This window comes from Zootoca vivipara, chromosome 8 (assembly GCF_963506605.1).
Source record: "Zootoca vivipara chromosome 8, rZooViv1.1, whole genome shotgun sequence".
Classification (NCBI taxonomy): domain Eukaryota; kingdom Metazoa; phylum Chordata; class Lepidosauria; order Squamata; family Lacertidae; genus Zootoca; species Zootoca vivipara.
Window position 1 is genome coordinate 5,864,124 of NC_083283.1, and position 20,348 is coordinate 5,884,471.

Below are 20,348 nucleotides of genomic sequence, written 5' to 3' on the forward strand. Positions count from 1 at the left end.
CCTCTGGTCCTGACGTCCTCAGTCAGGGCTTCACTCGCCCGCCGACCGGACCGTGACACAAAGCTTCTCTTTACTTTGCTCCCTGCATTGAAAAGGATGGCAGAGACCGGCCGCAAGGCCCTTGTATTGCAAGGAGTGTTGTGGAGGATGCTCTGTGCCCGGGCTTGGGGAGCAATACAGAAGGTGCCCAGTACCCGTTTGACACATTTGCTGTCCCCGGTGCACCTTCTTACACTGCAAACCCACCATGCTCAAGAGCTGTATCCCAGCCGATCAGTGAGCAGAGCAGCGACTGCTGTGTCCATTGCTGGGGCTGGCTAGAAGACGTCCTTTCATTTGATGCAAGCAACATGAGTACGAATCAGCGCAAATGCTTCTTTGGCTCAAAGCTCCGATGCCATCCAAGTCTGAAAATGCAAAAGGAAGTCACAACAGCTGTATACTGTTGTTGTTGTTGTTGTTTAGTCGTTTAGTCGTGTCCGACTCTTCGTGACCCCATGGACCATAGCACGCCAGGCATTCCTGTCTTGCTTTTATTTAAAATGCATCTCTGGGTTATTTGTGGGGCATAGGAATTCATTCATATATTTTTTTAAAATATAGTCCGTCACCCCACAAGGTCTGAGGGACAGTGGGCCGGCCCCCTGCTGAAAAAGTTTGCTGACCCCTGGCTACAGTGGTACCTCAGGTTAAGAACAGTCCTCCGGAGCAAATTAAGTTCTTAACCCGAGGTACCACTGTAATTCCTGTGCCCCACAAATAACCCAGAGATGCCTTTTAAATAAAAGCACACATTCTACTCATGTAAAAACACCAGGCAGGCCCCACAAATCACCCAGAGGTGCATTTTAAATAAAAGGACACATTTTGTTGTTGTTTAGTCATTTAGTCGTGTCCGACTCTTCGTGACCCCATGGACCAGAGCACGCCAGGCACTCCTGTCTTGCACTGCCTTCCAGTTTGGTCAAACTCATGTTCGTAGCTTCGAGGACACTGTCCAACCATCTCGTCCTCTGTCGTCCCCTTCTCCTAGTGCCCTCAATCTTTCCCAACATCAGGGTCTTTTCCAGGGGGTTTTCTCTTCTCATGAAGTGGCCAAAGTCTTGGAGCCTCAGCTTCAGGATCTGTCCTTCCAGTGAGCACTCAGGGCTGATTTCCTTCAGAATGGATAGGTTTGATCTTCATGCAGTCCATGGGACTCTCGAAGAGTCTCCTCCAACACCATAATTCAAAAGCATCAATTCTTCAGCGATCAGCCTTCTTTATGGTCCAGCTCTCACTTCCATACATCACTACTGGGAAAACCATAGCTTTAACTATACGGACCTTTGTTGGCAAGGTGATGTCTCTGTTTTTTAAGATGCTGTCTAGGTTTGTCATTGCTTTTCTCCCAAGAAGCAGGCGTCTTTTAATTTCGTGACTGCTGTCACCATCTGCAGTGATCAAGGAGCCCAAGAAAGTAAAATCTCTCACTGCCTCCATTTCTTCCCCTTCTATTCGCCAGGAGGTGATGGGACCAGTGGCCATGATCTTGGTTTTTTTGATGTTGAGCTTCAGACCATATTTTGCGCTCTCCTCTTTCACCCTCATTAAAAGGTTAATTCCTCCTCACTTTCCGCCATCAAGGTTGTGTCATCTGCATACCTGACGTCGTTGATATTTCTTCCGGCAATCTTAATTCCGGTTTGGGATTCATCTAGTCCAGCCTTTCGCATGATGAATTCTGCATATAAGTTAAATAAGCAGGGAGACAATATACAACCTTGTCGTACTCCTTTCCCAATTTTGCACCAATCAGTTGTTCCATATCCAGTTCTAACTGTAGCTTCTTGTCCCACATAGAGATTTCTCAGGAGACAGATGAGGTGATCAGGCACTCCCATTTCTTTAAGAACTTGCCATAGTTTGCTGTGGTCGACACAGCTATATACTACTTACTTTTGAAAGACTGGCTGCTAATAATTCAGGTGGCTTGTTAAATTTCACTCGGTGGTGGTCTACAAAAAGGCTGGTGATGGGTCTTCCTTGAGAGGAGCACTAACACTGCGGGTTCCTGTTAAATTTTACTCAGTGCTGACCTGCTCATTCTTTTATGAAGGTCCTACAAGAACAGAGCCATATTGCACCAGATTGGACAAATGTTTTGTATACATGCTGGAAACTCAGGTGTGCTTACTTAAAAGGAAGTGCCTCATCCTTGCAGAAGCAAATAAACTTTTCAAAGTCACCCTCTCATCTCTCTCCAAGCTGCATCATCTATTCTTTTGCACCCATTGCCCCATTTTTAAAGGAACAGGGGAGACAGACAAGAAGAGCAAAGCAGAGGAATGAGTTGCTAATTTTCTAGTCCTGCTTCAGTTCCTTGAACATTACCCTAATATGAAGAAAAGGCGGGGGTGATAGAAAGGTTCGCCTGGCCAATTTCTTCTTGGCAGACTATGTAGCATGCACAAGCAAAGCAAGAATGCAATTCTCGGTGGTGGGTGGTGGATGAGTTTAGACGGATAATATAAAACAGTTTTCTAAGAATGCATATCCAGATTTCTCCATTGCCTCCTTAGGGAAGGGACAATCACATTGCTGCTTCTAACACTCAGTGAAGAAAATGGGCAAGAGGAACATCAAAGAATCCCCAGTCAAAATGTGGAAATCCCAGGAATGGATTGAATATATCACGTGACAACAGTCCTGGCCAATTATAACTTGGGATCTGAGTGAGGCACTAGTTCAGTCTCTTGAGGGGGATTATAGTAGCAGGTCTGGGGGGATCCATCCTGCCTCCTACTTTCAAGAGGAATTGCCTTAGTGGGAAGGTTCCATCTCAAGGACTTCCCCACCCCTGGGTTTGACTCAACCCCAGTTTAGTAAGAGCGTTAGTTTGCAAAGCAACAGCACCCCCTGCTGTCAGGAAAAAAACCAAAAAGAATGTGAAGATTCTAATCTTATGGTTACCAAGCTTCATAATTGCATTCTGCTTACAGAAAAGAAAAGTGAGGCACCTCTCATTTCCCTCTTTCTCCAATCCAAAAAGTACATTTCAAATGTGCATTTCAAATGATGCATATTAAGCCTCCAGTTACTTTCTCCTGTTAGGCCCAGCAAACTTCCTTAATTTTTTAATCATAGGAAATTGGGGGGGGGGGCAGACACACCTATTCAATCAACATTCTGGGCAACTTTAATGCTGTTAATCCCTTTACTGGCACTGTTGGAGGCCCCAAGAGGCCTACTGCACCTCTATCCCCTCTTGGACGATGAACCATTGCAAGTGGCTCCTTTCTGTTGCAAAGCTGACCAATTTAAGAGCGCCCCATGGGGGAAAATGTCAATACTAAAAGTCAATTGCAAAAGAAATACATAAAGACGAAGCTTCCCCACTTACTTAAGCACTGAAAGGTTAGCACCAACTTTTCTATTTCTATAATTACCTATAAACCCCTCATATGGTTAAGCATGCCATAAAAGGGCAAGAATCCTCATTCTATCACAGCGTGAAGAGGTGCTGGGCTTGTGCCCCTCATTTCTCAGCCACAAATGCCAAGAAAGGAGGAGATAAAGGAGAAACAGATGTTGCCCCATGACTTCTTGTGCCAGAAGTCCAAGAAGCAGCCACGGTATAGCCACATTGAAGGCACCCGTGGATTTGCAGCTCTGTTGACTTTTGCACTGCTGCAATCTGCTGGAGGAATCTGCTCCTCTTAGAGGTAGAGATGGCAGTGCAATACATAAGTCACAATTTCCACACGTATATGGATACAGATGTTCGATGTCAGCTAAAGTATGAATCCCGTCCTTCTCAGGTTGATCTGTGTATTCACTATTCCAACCTGTTGCATTCAGTACAGATTTTTCAGTAGCTAAAGAAAATGAAAGGTTAGCTTCAGCTACTCCCAAAAGGCATGGTTTTATTAGTAGATAGAAATCCTTCTGTTACACACAGGGAATATGAAATTAGCAATTTGTAACACTTCAATCTTTTATTAAACTGTTTACAAAAATAGCAAACATTTCTGTCTTTACAATGCTATTCAACACACTATCCCAATACGAAAGTTAAGGCCGTCAAAAGTTTCCTTCAGGCTCACTATATAATTACTTTATAGTGTTAAAAAGTTGGAGGACAGAATTACTTATTTACAATTCAGCTATAAATATTTTTTAAAAAAATGGCAGGGGAATGACTCATTTGTGAGTAAAGACTCCTGATGTGAATGTCTGTTGAAGGGAAACGTAGCAGAGCGCCAGTTGCTTGAAGTCGGCATTTTGTGTTATGCACCCGGCAATGAAACTTACAAACTTTCTGAAAGGCTGTGGGAAGTAAGAGCATTTGAAAAAGGAGGAGTGGCATAGCTTATGTTCGCAAATAAAGGGGAGCACCTTTGAAAATTATATTGTACGTTAAATGTATAAACAAAGAAAGCAACAGTTCCATTTTTAGGGAATTGAGAACCTGATTTGCAATTCTTCAGATTAGCAAGTAACCGCAATCCTCAGAAGGGGAAATTTCTTCAATGCACTAGTGCTAGTGGAAAAGTCTCATGACAGCAGCACTTTGGGGGGGGGGAAGCTTATATCTTACTATAGTGATCTCTACAGTGCAGCGAGAAGCTCCCTTCTTGCAAAAGCCTCCCCATTCATTCTCAGTGGGGTAACTCAACATGGCACAAATCTTGAGGTCAACATTGGTAAGCCAGGAAAAGACAGGTCTCTGTCAACCAACTTATCCCATTTAAAAGACACTATATAATCTTAAGGGCATTAGTCATCATTCACCCTTCTAAGTTTAACAGACTTTGCCAGATTACCGTAATTGCACTCTAACAGTTTGCCTTTCAGGAAACACAGAACCTGATGACGCTGTCTGAACAAGGTGCCACCGATCCTATAATGCAGCAAACAATAAACTTCAAGTGCTTTCTACAATTTGATATTAAAGACTCATTCAATGATTTACTAGTACGTTTTCAAGTTTCTTACTCAGTGTATTCATGGTCATCATAACCCGATATAAATTTACTTCTGCTATTCTAGAACAGCAATAATAATTACCCTGAAAAGTGATCTAATAAGTTAAAACATTGAAGGAAGAACAAGATACACACAAGACTGAAGCCAGCGGACTCTCTGTACCCAGCCTTAAAAACTGAATTAAACAAAACTGAAACACTGAACTTTATTCAACCTTCCAGATTGCTATCTTCCCTTCTTCCTTTCCAGAGCCACTAAGAACATATCTGTCCTCTGCAGAGCACAGAGCTTTCACCGTATCGATGTGCCCAACCAATTCTTTCTCCACCGTCTTCTTTTCAACATCAACCACATAGATCTTTCCTTTGATTTTGCCTTGAGAAAGACCTCTGCCGCCAACCCATATCTGAAAGACAAACACATCCTTTTAAAACAAAATACTGTATTTCCATTGTGCATGTAAATGTGGATTATTTCATAATTTATTCCAGCAGTAACAGGAGCAGCTGCAAGAAAGGAAGGGGGGGGACACCTCAAACTGGTGACTAATAGCTAATTTATTAATACAAGTACTAATGCCCAACTTATTTTGGCATATGCGATCACCTTCAGGAGACACAAATATGTATCTGATCTTTAATGCCTCAGCATACATTTCTGAGAAGAAAACCACAGAACTCACAGTAATATGGATCAACTTGGCATGTTAGCTGCATAACCAAGTGAAGTTTAACATTTAGTAATATTTAGATAGTGATGTAAGCTAGCATCACTATCTGCTTACATTACCCTACTTTTCCATGTATAAAACACCCCCATGTATAAGACACCCCTTATTTTGGGGGACTCTAAGAAAATGAGGGGGAGATGGCAGAGTTGTTGAGCTTTTTGGGGGGAGTGCCAAAAATTGCTCACCAACACGCATCACAAAATCCACCTCTTGTCTGTCCTCTCACTGGCAGAAGCTGCCAATCACCCGCCCTATTACCACAGCGTCAGCCAATCAACGCAACAACCGTAAGACGCCCAAAAGCTATTGTCAGCCGCGGCAGCAACCAATCAAATCACCCTATGCACTATCCATGTCTAAGACTACCCCAACTTTTAAACATAATTTTTACAGAAAAGAACCTAGTCTTATACACGGAGTAGTACGGTAATTGTTATTTAAATTAAAATAGGGTATTTGAGACTGCCCACTCCACAGTAAGTAAATTATAAATAGTTGGTAGTTATAAATAGGAAGAGGAGACTATGGTTCTCCACAGGCTGTCAGATACAAGCAAAGTGATAAATGACAGAGCACACCATTTCGCCTTCACTAATTCTGGATGCGTCATGAAAAAGCTACGCAATGCCATTCTGGAGTCCTTGGAGGAAAAATACAAAAAAAAACTTTCCAAGTGTGCCTGGTTCATTAAACAATGAGAAGATTATAGCTAAAGAACCCTCAAACCAAATCCATGAGCCTAACAGAACTTTAGATTTGCGATGTGGCAAATCTGAAGGGAGCTTCAAAAGCGGCTTGTAATTATGGCAGAGGGGGGAGTGAAACCCTAAGCACAATTCTATGGAGTTAGCAAGAAGCCTTTGCATAAACCTAGGCGGACTTCTGTATCATAGCTGAGATCTCTGAATAAGCCACCAGAGGCAAGCAGAGTTCCTTTGCATCCGATTTACCTGGTTTTTAACTTTCATCATACATGTGATCTCTGAGCAGTCTTGCAGGCTGATCTTTTGAGAGGGCGTCGAGAGATCAGTCATGTTCCAGAAATACAATTCAGTGCTCGCTGAACATGATGCCAACACTTGGTCACTCTAAGGCAAAAGCGAAGAGAAAGGCAGGAGAATAGTCGTATTAATGCAAAGGATTGCTTAGCGTGTTTAGGTTAAGGTGGTAGTAATAAATCGACTGCCGCAATCTACTGTTACAAACCTCAGGGAACAACTGGAAACAGAGGAAGGGCATAGCTCTCGTGTTGTCTTCCATTTGTACCTTTTGCCGAATAACACCATTTGTTGAGACGACAAGAATACAGCTCCCTATACCTTAAAACAAACATTCACAAAGCACTTAGTAACAAAGATAATATTGTCTCATCGAAGCAGAAATGAAGATGGGGGTGCGTGAATCCTTTACACAAAATAAGTAAATATAAGGTGTGACCGAAAAGTAGGGTGAATCACCCCTGTATGTGATAATATGAACTGCCAGATTCACAGAGAGACATGGGAAGCATCCATCTGTATCTCGGCTAACATATGTGCAGGTGTCTTGGCATTTGTTGACGGCCTACGTTCATGTGGGAGCTGTTTTGTTGTTGTTTAGTCGTCTTAGTCGTGTTCGACTCTTCGTGACCCCATGAACCAGAGCATGCCTTGGAAACTCTCACTTTCTTCTCAAAGCTTCTCCTTTTTTATGTCCATGGAATTTTCTTGGGAAAATACTGGAGCAGTTTGCCAGTTCCTTCTCCAGGTGGATCACAGTTAGTTTAAACTCTCCCCATGACTTGTCCGTCTTGGGGCTGTTCAGTAGCTGTTAATAGTGCAGTGTGTTGTGATTGAAAATGAAGCAGAGAGTCAAGATGAAATTCTGTTTCAAATTGGGTAAATCGGCATCGGAAACCCGCAATATGCTTACAACTGTGTACGGAGATGAAGCTGTAACTTGAAAGTGTATGAGTGGTTTAAGCGTTTCCGTGAAGGGTGGCAAACCATTGGAGATGACCCTTGGTCTGGCGGACTGTCGACAAGCAGAACAGCAGCAAATGTCGACGAGTTTGGGAGTTATTGATGTGGGATCAGCGTTTGTCTGTCCGAACGATGGCAAAAGGATTTCATATTCCACGTGAAATCGTTCCTGAGGTTACTGAGTTGTCCCACCTCCATATTCTCCCGATCTGGCGCCACCAAATTTCTTTATTTTTCCAAAACTGAAATCTGCACTGAAAGAGCACACATTTTCCAACATTTCACACATTCAAGCTGCTGTGATGAGGGAACTAAAAGCAGTACGAAAAGAGGACTTCTCTAGAAGTTTCCAACAGTCTACGAACCTTGTCAACAGCGCATTGTATCAGATTTCTGTCCGATTTCTGTGACCATTCACCAAACTTTCCGGTCACACCTTGTATTTTTTCTAAGCTTAACACTAATATTTTTAACTATGGAATAGTTTAGCAAAAGGATATAAATGGTTCACAGGGAAGAAAAGAGAACATGTTGGGGACCCTAATCTGGTCCACTGCACCATTTTGGGGCTCCATATTTTCTGGTGCTGCTTTCTTTCTATTAAGCATTGAAGGGAGATACCAATCATGTTAGGAAAACTCCTGTTTCTGACAGGAGTTTGTCAGGTTTCGTGAGCACCAGGTGAGCTCTCTTTCCAATGCAGAGAAGTGCTTCTTGCAAAGTACTGAAACAACAGGCTTACATTTGCAGCAAGGAAAGAGTCTTCCCAGAAATGAAATTTAAATTAATCAGTCCCACGGTTTCAGCTGTAGTCCGCTAAAGTTATTATAAGCATTTGGCTGAAGGTCTCTAAGAAAGAGCAGGGGGAGGCTAAAGGTGGCCGGTTTCTTATGAATCAAAGCCAGATATGTTTTCCCCCAACCTCTCACTTTTAAATGAAATTCTTTTCAGGTAGAAGAAGACACAGGAAACTTACAGCACCAAAGCCTGTTACTGTGGAATTGGATAGCAGTCAGAGTTTCGCAGGGCAGCTGGAATCTGCGGTTCACTTTCAAGGTGCTGATGTTCCACATAATCACTGTTCCGTCCACGCTGCAAGAATAGGCCTCACTGCCCATGCACAAGGAAAATAATGTGATGTTAGGACATTGTGTTACAATTTTTTTAAAAAAGTTGACATAGAAATTAATACTGTGGGTGAAGCCACAACATGTAATTCAATTCACGAGTCCCTGTCTGCCCGAGAAGTCTGTGTGTGTGTGTGTGTGTGTGTGTGTGTGTGTATAGTCTTCAAACGTTACCTTTACCCCTCCTGCTTTTCAGCTAAAAAATTGTATTCCAAGTTTTGTAGTATATAGATTCTAGCCTCCTTTCACTGCAATCTCTTAGCTCATACTTTCCAGACAAATGAGTAGTCACCGCAGAGGGAGTTAACTAAAATTTGTCCAATAACATTTCTCCTGCATTAGGGCTGCGCTGCTGTTTATATCTGTAAAATAGCCTACTATATCCGATCTCATGAATTAGATATTGAGAGACACACACACACACTACTGAGGAACCAGCTTTTGGAACTAATACCTCAGCTCAAACCTGGTGTCATCCAAACTGGACTGCTCTTATTTCAAATGCGGTCATACCTCTCCAACATCCACCTGGACAAAAGGTGAAAATGTAACTGGAAGATGAATTACATTTTCTAGTTTCTAAGCTCATCTTTTTGCAAGGAGTTTTCTTGTTATTTTGACACATCTCATGGATTAGAAAGTTCTGCAGGTGACAGGAGAGAGCCACCCTCTACCTCGGGGCAAGGGAACCTTTGGACCTCCAGAAATTATCGGACTTCACCCCAATAAGCCATAACCAGCATGACCAGGAGTCAGGGATTTTGTAGTGCAGGAGGACTAGAGGACTACAGGTTCCCAGTTCCTGTTTTTCATTTAAAATTGATAGATTGTTGATAGTTTCTCCCCTCGCATTGTGAGAATCTGGTGATCTGATTTTTAGAGAAAGGAGGGGGAGGAAACTGCTCTTCTCTTCTTCCATCTCTGACTGTGTGGGCTTTTTCTGTTTCATCTTGTACTGATAAGATGGCTGCATGAGAGCTGTAACACTCGTGCAAGTGAGCCTGTTGTATAGTACCGGTATGTAGTTTAGCTTTTGTAAATAAACTGAGGTATGCTTCTAACCTCCAACAAGCTTTCCGCATTATTGCGCTACTGCTGAATTGGTGCTCACAATCGCAGTTGTGAGTCCAGGCTACAGGGGAATGCTGAAGGTGCTCCAGTCGCTTTGCCTATGCCCAGGGGCTAGTGAGACGTGGGGCAGAACCTGGCATATACCCACAAAATATTTCAAGTGGGTACCCAGTGTAACGAGTATGTGTAGCTTCCTCACGAGTATAGAATCATAGAATCATAGAATCATAGAGTTGGAAGAGACCACAAGGGCCATCCAGTCCAACCCCCTGCCAAGCAGGAAACACCATCAAAGCATTCTTGACATGTGCCTGTCAAGCCTCTGCTTAAAGACCTCCAAAGAAGGAGACTCCACCACACTCCTTGGTAGCAAATCCCACTGCCGAACAGCTCTTACTGTCAGGAAGTTCTTCCTAATGTTTAGGTGGAATCTTCTCTCTTGTAGTTTGAATCCATTGCTCTGTGTCCGCTTCTCTGGAGCAGCAGAAAATTAAGCGGCTCCAAACCCAGTGCTTGGTTTTACAGGGTTTTATTATATACATATGCACAAGACAGAGCATCAAAAAGCATGTCTGATCTAATCCAATCCAGAATCTGGAAGCACCTCCCTTCGTGAACGCCTCCAGCACAACCCCCTAGGCACCTTGAACCCCCTCCTTTGGTCCCTCCTCTTGTCGCCCCTCCTCTGCTGGGCTGAGGGAGCTGGAGGAGCACTCTCTCCGCTAGAGCTGCTTAGCTGAGGGACCGGCTCTGCCCCTTGTGGAGTCTCCCCCTCTTGAGTGCTTTGGTCCGCCCCCTGCAGCCCTCTCTCTGGCAACCTCACCTCCCCAACATCCCTAAGGGTCAGCACCTCCTCCTGAGCCTCGGTCCCACCTTCCAGAGGAAGCTGAGCACTCGTGGACTCTCCGCTGACCCCTGGTGGCTCCCTGACACCCAGACATGCACAAGAGAACAGAAATGTTTTACAAACTGGTGCATCATCCAGCTTCTCTCGCCAAAACCGTTTTGCTGCGCTTCCTTTTCCTTCCCCGTGAAATTCCTCATACTTGGACATTTGGCTTCAGTGGGTTTAAAAAATGAACTTCTCACTAAAAATTTCCCCACGTGCTGAGATTGCACTGTTGTAAAGCTACCCCCTTAGTTTCCACTAAGCTTTGTTAAGTTCTGTGTCCTCTAGGTTTGGGGGGGGAATTCAAAGCTGCTCTCCATTTTTCACCTAGAGGTGGGCTGAAAGGAAGAGGTCCTAAGAAACAGGGGCTCAGGAATTCCTCAAGCAGCTGGCTATCAGGAGGTTCACAGCCTGGTTTTTGGCAGCACATATCTCCTGCACTCAGGATACAATCCTAGTTGGTCTTTGAACAAGAGAACCTGCCATGCTATATATTCAGCTGACCTGGAGATGCCGTCTCCGTTTTCCACAATGATGTCCACAACTTCAGAGCGATGGTCGTTCAGCTGCTTATTGCAAGACATGCTGTGGGTGTTGATCAAATAGATAATGGAGTCCTGAGAACCGATCCAGACTTGGCTTTGTTCTGCCATTACCATACAATTCTGCATTTGTAAGAAGAAGAAATACTCAGGAAGACTATACCATTGCAATATGGAAGCTCTCAATATCGCACCAAAACGTAACAACCCTGAAAAGCTTTGATGATTCTGAAAGACACACAGATGTTTTCCAGAGGTGAAATTCCAGTTAACTGTGTGCTGCACAAGCAGCTGTGTGTAACCTTGAGCCTCTTGGATGGGCAGTTCCCTATCCCAAACACTGAGGGAGGAGAAGCATCTGTCTCTACTGAACTTAAGGAAACACCTGTGCCCCTTTCTGACATATGCTGCATAGAAACCTGTGCCTCTCAGGTCCTCCTGGCAGAGTCTCTTTGCCCCCATCGCTCAGTGAAGCCTTGGAGAATTCCAAACAGTGTGTGTCAATTCCACTAGCAGCTAGCCACTATTTACCTCCCAAGAAAAAAAACACGGGTGGTTTTCCTTCTGCACCTTTCCCTGGATTTCCTGATACAGTATATCTGGACAGAATATATTGTCACATAAATAACAATGAAACAGAGAAAAAAAAACCCAGCACAACTCACATCTACCAAAACAAAAACTAAAAGGATGGAAGACTCAGAAAAGCTTAAAAAGTCAAAATGCCCATGCGCATTTCAATACTTTTTGCAAGCAAATTAAAAATTATGCAGTATTTGCACAGCGTTGCTTACCAGTTTAGAGTTTCCTACTTTAAGATAGTGCTGTATGGACCACGTCGATGCATCGAACACAACCACCTTCCCCTCATTTAAGGCACACCATAATTTTGGGTGGGCATCCCCATGCTTTTCTGCTGGATCAAGTTGCCCTAAGCATTTGAAGGAGAAAATAGTGACACTCTTGATATAAAATCATAGCTGCCAAGTTTTCCCTTTTCTTGCGAGGAAGCCTATTCAGCATAAGGGAATTTCCCTTAAAAAAAGGGAGAACTTGGCAGCTATGATAAAATACGTTTGAACAAATACATTATCGAGCAACGTACTATCTAAGAGTATAAATCTGGCTATGCCATCTTACAAATTGGATTACTGGGGAACACTGTAAAGAGCAGCTTTGTTTCTGATGGCTATTAACGTCTCCCTCAGCTGTTACCTTTTTCACTAAGAAGTGTTTTTGTTCAAGACGGTCCCTGTATTTTACAAAGCTTAACAGAGCCAAGAATGGAGGATGCGGGTTTCAATGCATCAGATTTACTGGAAGACCTTTCCAACACAGGTGGTGGTTATAAGAACCACTCTTCAGCTTAAAGCACCAGCACTTTCTGCACTGGGAGAAGAGAAGAAATGCTTTTTCTGGTTCCATAGCCAAAATAAATCATTTTGATACTATGCTATAGTACACTGAAATGCTTATATGTTCCTTTGATTGTCCTTGAATCTTCCTGACATGTTTGTCATCCTTTTCTGCCACAGCCTCTGAGAACCGCAGTAGGGTGTTCACTCCTGAACTACTCTGTCATGTGTCATTTAGCCCAGGGTTTTCCAAACTTGTGTCTTCAGCTTTTTCTTCTTTGGACTACAAATCCCATCATCCTTAGCTAGGGGGACCAGTGGTGAGGGATGATGGGAATTGTAGTCCAAAACAACTGGAGACCCAATTATGGGAAATCCAGAATAGTGAGATAAATAAAGGTAAAGGACCCCTGGACGGTTAAGTCCAGTCAAAGGCGACTATGGGCTTGCGGCGCTCATCTTGCTTTCAGGCCGAAGGAGCCGGCGTTTGTCCACAGACAGCTTTCCGGGTCATGTGGCCAGCAGGACTAAACTGTTTCTGGCAAAACAGAACAGTGTGATCAGTGCCAAAGCACACAGAAATGTCATTTACCTTCCTGCCGCAGCAGTACCTATATATCTACCTGCACTGGCATGCTTTCAAATTGCTAGGTTGCAAGGAGCTGGGACAGAGCAGCGGGAGCTCACTCCGTCGTGGGGATTCGAACCGCCAACCTTCCGATCAGCAAGCCCAAGGCTCAGTAGTTTAGACCACAGTGCCACCCGTGTCCCTTTTTAGTGAGATAGATATTTGGCCTTGGAATGAGGATACCAGAGTTCTTATTGCCTCCTCTCCTCAGCCATGTAATCTCACCAAGAGGCCTCTTTCTGTTATCTACCCCAACTTCTACAGTTGTTGAGAAGCCAGCATACCCCGTCCCGACACACTGGGGTGCCGTAGTGTCACTGAGTGCAACCAGCTCCAGTTGTTCCTTGACACACACCCCTTCCAGGAATACAGTATTCCATACCTGGTGTGTAAAGTAAGACTTCTACTGCTTGTGGGAAAGTTTCCCCAGCTGATGGATTAATCTTGTGCTTGAGCGTTTCTCTCGTTGTTTTGGGGACCATCATGGGGACTGAAGAAGAGCAGACAAATACATGTTGTTGTTTTTTCAAAGTTTATATCAGGCCCAGGAAGAAAAACACATGCAAATGCCTGAAGAAATAAAGGCCAGTCATGGAATGAAAACAGTCAGAATAGTCACACAACAGGTCCTGGGATTCTGCTCCTCCTACTATTAGCCCTGGGCCTTGAGAAGAGCCTTTGGGTGCAGTCAAACTCTGACACACTGTTCTCTGGCTCCTAGGCATTCCTGGGCTTGATGCATGATTGGGGATGCCTTAGCCCAACAGAGTTCTGGACGACGCTCTTAGATATATAACAACGGTTCTAGCAGGAGCATTTAAGCCACAAACCAGCTCACCTTCATTCTTCATCTTGTCAAAGTAAGATAGTTTGGAAGCAGCATAAATGATCTTAGAGGACTGCAACACACCCACGACTGCATCCATCAGAAGAACGTTCGTAAGTGCTTGTTGAATATATTGAGGGTCCTGGGGGACAAAATGAAAAGAATCCATTATGTTCTGTGAACCGCCCTGAGACCTCCGGGTATAGGGCAGTATATAAATTCAATAAATAATAAAACTACTTATTTGCTTTTTGCCTTCTGTTGCTTTTTTTTTAAAAAAAGAAAAAGCCGATGCTTATCTCCCAGTGTGTATGTCCACGATCATCCCTTTCGGCTTTGCATGTGTGCATAATGCAATATTCTATAGAATCACATTACCAAATTCTATCTAACAATATGAAGCCTTTGTTTATTTACTTATTAAAAAAGGTAAAGGTGTCCGACTCTGGGGTTGCGGCGCTCATCTCGCTCTATAGGCCGAGGGAGCCGGCGTTTGTCCACAGACAGCTTCCGGGTCATGTGGCCAGCATGAGAAAGCTGCTTCTGGCGAACCAGAGCAGCCCACGAAAACGCCGTTTACCTTCCCGCCGGAGCGGTCCCTATTTATCTACTTGCACTTTGATGTGCTTTCAAACTGCTAGGTGGGGAGGAGCTGGGACCAAGCAACGGGAGCTCACCCCATTGCAGTGATTCGAACCACCGACCTTCTGATCAGCAAGCCCTAGACTCTGTGGTTTAACCCACAGCGCCACCTAGGTCCCTTATTTACTTATTAAGTTCCCACTTTAGGGGAGGAAATGCTTTCCTTCAGGGCCCTTTAACTAACATCCCATTAACAGTAAAAACGGATTGCACCAATCCATCCAGAATCAGGTTCAAATGTGCGCCAAGGAAGCCATACAATAAAACGGTCGTTTAAAATATGGATACAGAAGATGTCAGGCACATTAACCAACAGTATTGTGGTTTTTGTAACGACAGCTGCAGTCCTGGCAAAATTGGTCACTTCACTTCTCTATTAATCTTCTCTTACAACTGAAGGCGAGCAAAACATGGGAATTTGAAAAGTCAACAAGATAGTAAAAGCATGCAAAACTTTTCTTTTGACAATACAAAACATATTTCAGCCGCCAATTCAAAGTGCCAGACCTTGTGATCATCTGCCATTTTCTTCCCAGCCCACATCTCTTTCACCATCAAGTGCCACAGATCACATTCAGATTTAAGATTTGCTTCGAAAACCTCCTTTTTGGACATGGCTTTTATCTTTAGGGTGGGAATCCGGAGAAGCAGGAAAGCAACTGTCGTACTCTTCACTTCCTAGGTTTGGGAGAAGACAGAAAAACTAGAACTTCAGTTTTAAGTGAGGCAAAGTACAGCTACATAGCCGTCTCCTCCAAAACCCTTCCCTGTAACTTTTTCAGTACCTCGGATTCTAAGCTCTTTCCAGAGGCTTGCTTCCAATGGTCAGGTGTGGAGAAACCACCAGCCTTCCAGATGTTGCTGAACTACAAATTCCATCATGCCTGGCCTGGCCATTGGCTATGCTTGCTGGGGCTGATGGGAAGTGAAGTTCAGCAACACCCAGAAGGCCAAAGGTTCTCCAAACCTGCAACAGATGCAACAGAGCCCCCTGGATTGTATTGTATGCGTATTATTAAAATGCCGGGGGGGGGGGAGAGTTCCAGTAAGAGATGGCAAGAATTTCCAGCACTAAACAGGTTGCCAAACAGACACAACTGACCCAAAAAATTAAACTTTGGTATGGTAAAACTCATGTTAAAAGCCAAACACTTACACAAGATGTTAATGGTGGTTTTAGATACAGGGTTGCCTCAACTATTTCTTATGCATACCACCACCAGCCCTAAAGCACATAAATATATTAAAGGCCTCTATAAAGGCCACCAACTGGGATATAAGGTAACCCCAAATCTGCAGTCATATAATAAATATCTTCAAAATTAGGGAATTCAGCTGCTGAGTCTATGTCACACTCACCTCTATGTCCCTGAAAGTTGCAATCTCTTGATAGCCAGGCCGAACTCCTTCAGTCAGAAGGAACAGGCGCTTCTGAGTCATGGCTATTTTTCCAACTCCTTTGTTCGTTTTAACAGAGGACGACAACTTGTAGACACATTCGTTTTTGTCTAAGCGTTCTATTACACTGGGGGGCAGGTTTACTTCTTGTGCCTCTGCTTCCGTTTCCTTCCAGTAGGTGTAAAAGTCCTTAAATGTTTCCGGGTCTATTTGTTTCTGATGTCCTTAAACGAAAGGAACAATTATTTCCTGTTAACATTTCTACACAACCCGAGACACCCTGAGAAAAAGTCATGCTTAACCTTGTTTGACACGACACAGGAAGCCAAACTACGGTAGTTCATCTTTTACCCAAGCAGTGGGACAAGGTTTTAGCTTCTGTGGCAAATGTGTTTTGAGATTATAAGCCACGTCTTATAACATTTAGAATTTAGTGGACTCAGTTTCATTCATATAGAAAGCGATTATCTATGACAACATGGAGATGTATTAGGGGAAATGATTATTTGAAACATATGTTTACAATGTCCAACGCTTACAAATTTTTGAAGGAAAGTATTAGGATGCGTAAATACTACTGGGGGGGGAATTAAACCTGTCAGGTGATAATATTATCCTAAACCACATGCCAACAATATGGGGTTTGACAGTGGGTCAATCTAGATTCTTTGCACCTTTACTTCAGCCAACAGACTGATATTGGTTCACTGGAAAAATAATACAGTGTGTATTCCCTTTGATCAATGGATACAAGATATGATAACTCAACATTTGAACGGATTGCTTTTAGACAAAGATTGTGTATGGATAAATATAATGATATTTGGAATGCATTGATGAAAATTATAATGACTTGTTAATAATTGTATATTCATTGGAATAATCATACTATTTATATACCCGTACATTGTATTTTGTCACAGTTTGAAGCACTTTTTTCTTTTTGTTTTGTTTTGTCTTTCTTTCCTTCCTTCCTCCAGTTTATTTCTCCACTGAAAATTTGCAATAAAATATAAATAAAAACAGTAAGCTTTCGGTTTCCTTCCTGGCCCTCTGCCTCTGCCATTACGGCCCCTAACATCTCGAATTCAAGTATCTATCCTCTTTTTTTTCTGAATGGAAGAAGTGGCTTCATATGGACTAGGCTTTACAAGAGGAGATGGGGCAGGTGAGATGAAGTGGACAACCCAGTCGCAGAAGAAACTGGAGAAACGGAACAGCAGCAAGACATGGAGAAGCAACAGCAGTGTGATGGCTATACCTCATCCACAAAACAATTGCCACAATGTCGCACGGATAAAACCAACATCAGCTGCTACTATACGTACCATCTGTGACTGCAGAACTGCCTCCTGAAAAAAGACCTCAGCAACTATTATCAAGTCACCATTTTAAGTATGGTTCAAGTAACTCCGCAATTGCTGCCGGTTTCATCGACGCAGTCTCCCACTGAGTCTAGGCCGGGCAAGCCAATATACACAGAGACAGATTCCAGACATGGCCAAGGAAAGCCTGCCAACTCTCAGTAGCAAACATGTACAGGTTATTAGAAGTGTAAAATGAGATATCAACCGAACCACGTGAAGCTGGCAATTCTGCCTGCACCAGGTAGGTACCATTTTTGAAATGCATCTCATTTTGGATGATAGCGCTGCAGAGAGGCAACAGAATCAGCCAAGGTATCCCATGTTTTTTACTCATAGACCTTTCCTCTGCAACAAGACTGGCCTCGTTTCATTCCTACCATTATTAAGCTACGGATGCAGGACTAGGGCAAACACAGTACAGTGGTACCTCGTGTTATGGATGGGATCCGTTCCGGAGGCCTGCCCGCAACGTGAAAAGCCTGCAACTCGAAGTGCGGCGTCTGCGCAGGTGCACAGCATGATTTGGCACTTCTGCGCATGCGCAAAGCGTGGTTTGGCACTTCTGCACATGCACGAGCGGCGAAACCCGGAAGTAACCCATTCCGGTATTTCCGGGTTGCCGCGGGACGCAAGATGAAAACACTCAACCTGAAGCAGACGTAACGTGAGGTATGACTGTAAAAGTCATTATCCCTATAAGGAATAATAAGAACACCGAAATACGAAGAGAAGGTGAGATATCTCAGTCAGTAAAGCATGGGAATCTCAGGGTTGTGGGTTCGAGCCCCACATGGGGCAAAAGATCCCTGCATTGCAGGGGGTTTGACTAGATGACTCTCCTGGTCTCTTCCAACTCTTCCAATTCTATGGGAGCAAAATTACAACTGAATATGAATCCAACCAGTGATCAGCGATTATTACTAATGTTGTTCTCTGCACTGCAATAATAATCTCAGACACTATGTAACAGGCTAGCAATGGAGAACTAAGAACAGGTTGATGCAGATCAATATTTGCTTAGTGGCTATTGGTTGCAGGATGCATGCAATCACTTGGTAGGCAATGGGCTTCTACATCACGAGGAGAATCTCACCCCAATTGTGAAGTCTTGGCTCACGTTAAAACCTACATATCACCGTGGATCTGTATGATCAAGCAAGAGATTTGAGATCTAGGCTCTAGTCTAGTGAGGAGTGTTGTGTTTATAGCAGGTAAGGGTAAAGGTAAAGGACCCCTGGATGGTTAAGTCCAATCCAAGGTGACTATGGGGTTGCGGCGCTCATCTCGCTTTCAGGCTGAGGGAGGTGGCGTTTGTCCGCAGATAGTTTTTCTGGGCCATGTGGCCAGTATGTCTAAACCGCTTCTGGCGCAATGGCACACCGTGATGGAAACCAGAGCGCATGGAAACACTGTTTACCTTCCTGCTGCAGCGGTACCCATTTATCTACTTGCACTGGTGTGCTTTCGAACTGCTAGGTTGGCAGGAGCTGGGACCGGGCAACGGGAGCTCACCCCATTGTGGGGATTCGAACTGCCAACCTTCCAATCGGCAAGCCCAAGAGGCTCAGTGGTTTAGACCACAGCGCCACCCGTGCCCCATGTTTATGGTACAGTACCACAACCCCAGAGTCGGACACGACTGGACCTGATGGTCAGGGGCCCTTTACCTTGCTGGTGTAGTTAGCTTTGCCAGCATCTCCTTCGCAGCAACAAACGTATCGGGGAATGAACATGTTTTATGTCAACAGAAAGAGCAATCTTCGAGGAAGGAAAAAACATAGGCATGAAAAATTCTGATGAAAACAACTGCATTCGAGCATATTTTTCCCCACTTACCTACTGTCAGTGCATCAAACAGCCGATGAATCGTGTCTGTGTCTTTGACAATGCCAGATTCTTGAACGCGCTTCACAAAGTCATCCAGCTGCATGTGCGTTTTCGGCAACTGGAATTTTTTCACACGGTCGTCTACTTTGCTTATTTCCCTTTGGTTATCCATCACTTGACTTATCAGCCTCTTCAGCTCTGGCTTCTGATCCGCTTGGGAACGTTCAGAAGGAGGAAGGTTTTCCACCACTTTCCTCACAAGGTCTGTGGGAAATATCCTTATGTCTGTCTTATAAAGGTTCTGGAAGTCCAAAAGCGCATTCAGAAGCTTTCCTTGCATCAAACCAATAAGTCCCCGGAGGTAGAAATACCTTGCCAGAAGCGCAGAGTTATCGGGAGATGAAATATTTATAGCTCTGGTGAGATGAGTATAAAAATCAAGGTAGTAAGAAAAGACACACTGGCTCAGAAGAGGAAAGTGGATTTCTGGGATCTTGAAAGTAGTCACTGACTTAGAGGTTGATCTCGTAGCTAGAAAAGGTAACAAACAATTGCATACAACTAAAACAAATGCAACTAAATAAAAATAATTATACAACTTTTAGAAGGCATCTGAAGGCAGCCCTGTATACGGAAGTTTTTTTTAAATGTTTGATGTTTTATTATGCTTTTATATTTGTTGGATGCTACCTCGAGTGGCTGGGACAACCCACTCAGATGGGCAATGTGCAAATAATAAAAAATAAGATTAATTTAGGAAGCAATAGGCCATTGACTATTGTTGCGCCTGTCCCACTCTGGTTTCAATGCCCCTTCTAGGAAGGCTTGCTTATGTTTACTCTTCTGAAAATGATTGTAAGGAGACTGGCAAAAGTAACGGCCTAGCGCTTTGCAGTAGGACGAAATTGGATTCTGAGACCTGACAACCTTTCCCTAACCATGGATTGGTCTTCAGAATGTAGTTCAAGAGGGGGGGGGGCTGTATTTGACATTTATCTTATCTTTTTCATTTACACT

General features: G+C 43.7%; 1 protein-coding gene across 5 annotated transcripts in view; it reads right to left on the reverse strand.

The window, feature by feature from the left end:
- Positions 1-3,885: 3,885 nt before the first annotated feature.
- DENND3 (DENN domain containing 3) overlaps positions 3,886-20,348 on the reverse strand; it is a 41,941-nt gene continuing 25,478 nt past the window's right edge. For 3 of the 5 annotated variants that reach the window (XM_060277573.1, XM_060277574.1, XM_035125222.2), the window contains 11 exons: positions 19,341-19,862; positions 16,099-16,361; positions 15,247-15,417; positions 14,110-14,239; positions 13,654-13,761; positions 12,083-12,219; positions 11,251-11,411; positions 8,636-8,769; positions 6,905-7,017; positions 6,649-6,786; positions 3,886-5,374 (listed from right to left, as the gene is read on the reverse strand). In XM_060277573.1, the coding sequence (XP_060133556.1) occupies positions 5,174-5,374; positions 6,649-6,786; positions 6,905-7,017; positions 8,636-8,769; positions 11,251-11,411; positions 12,083-12,219; positions 13,654-13,761; positions 14,110-14,239; positions 15,247-15,417; positions 16,099-16,361; positions 19,341-19,862 (2,078 nt within the window). In that variant the 3' untranslated portion in view covers positions 3,886-5,173. Of the gene's footprint in view, positions 5,375-6,648; positions 6,787-6,904; positions 7,018-8,581; positions 8,770-11,250; positions 11,412-12,082; positions 12,220-13,653; positions 13,762-14,109; positions 14,240-15,246; positions 15,418-16,098; positions 16,362-19,340; positions 19,863-20,348 lie in introns of those variants that run through there. The other 2 variants (XM_035125223.2, XM_035125224.2) reach the window with 2 other exon arrangements.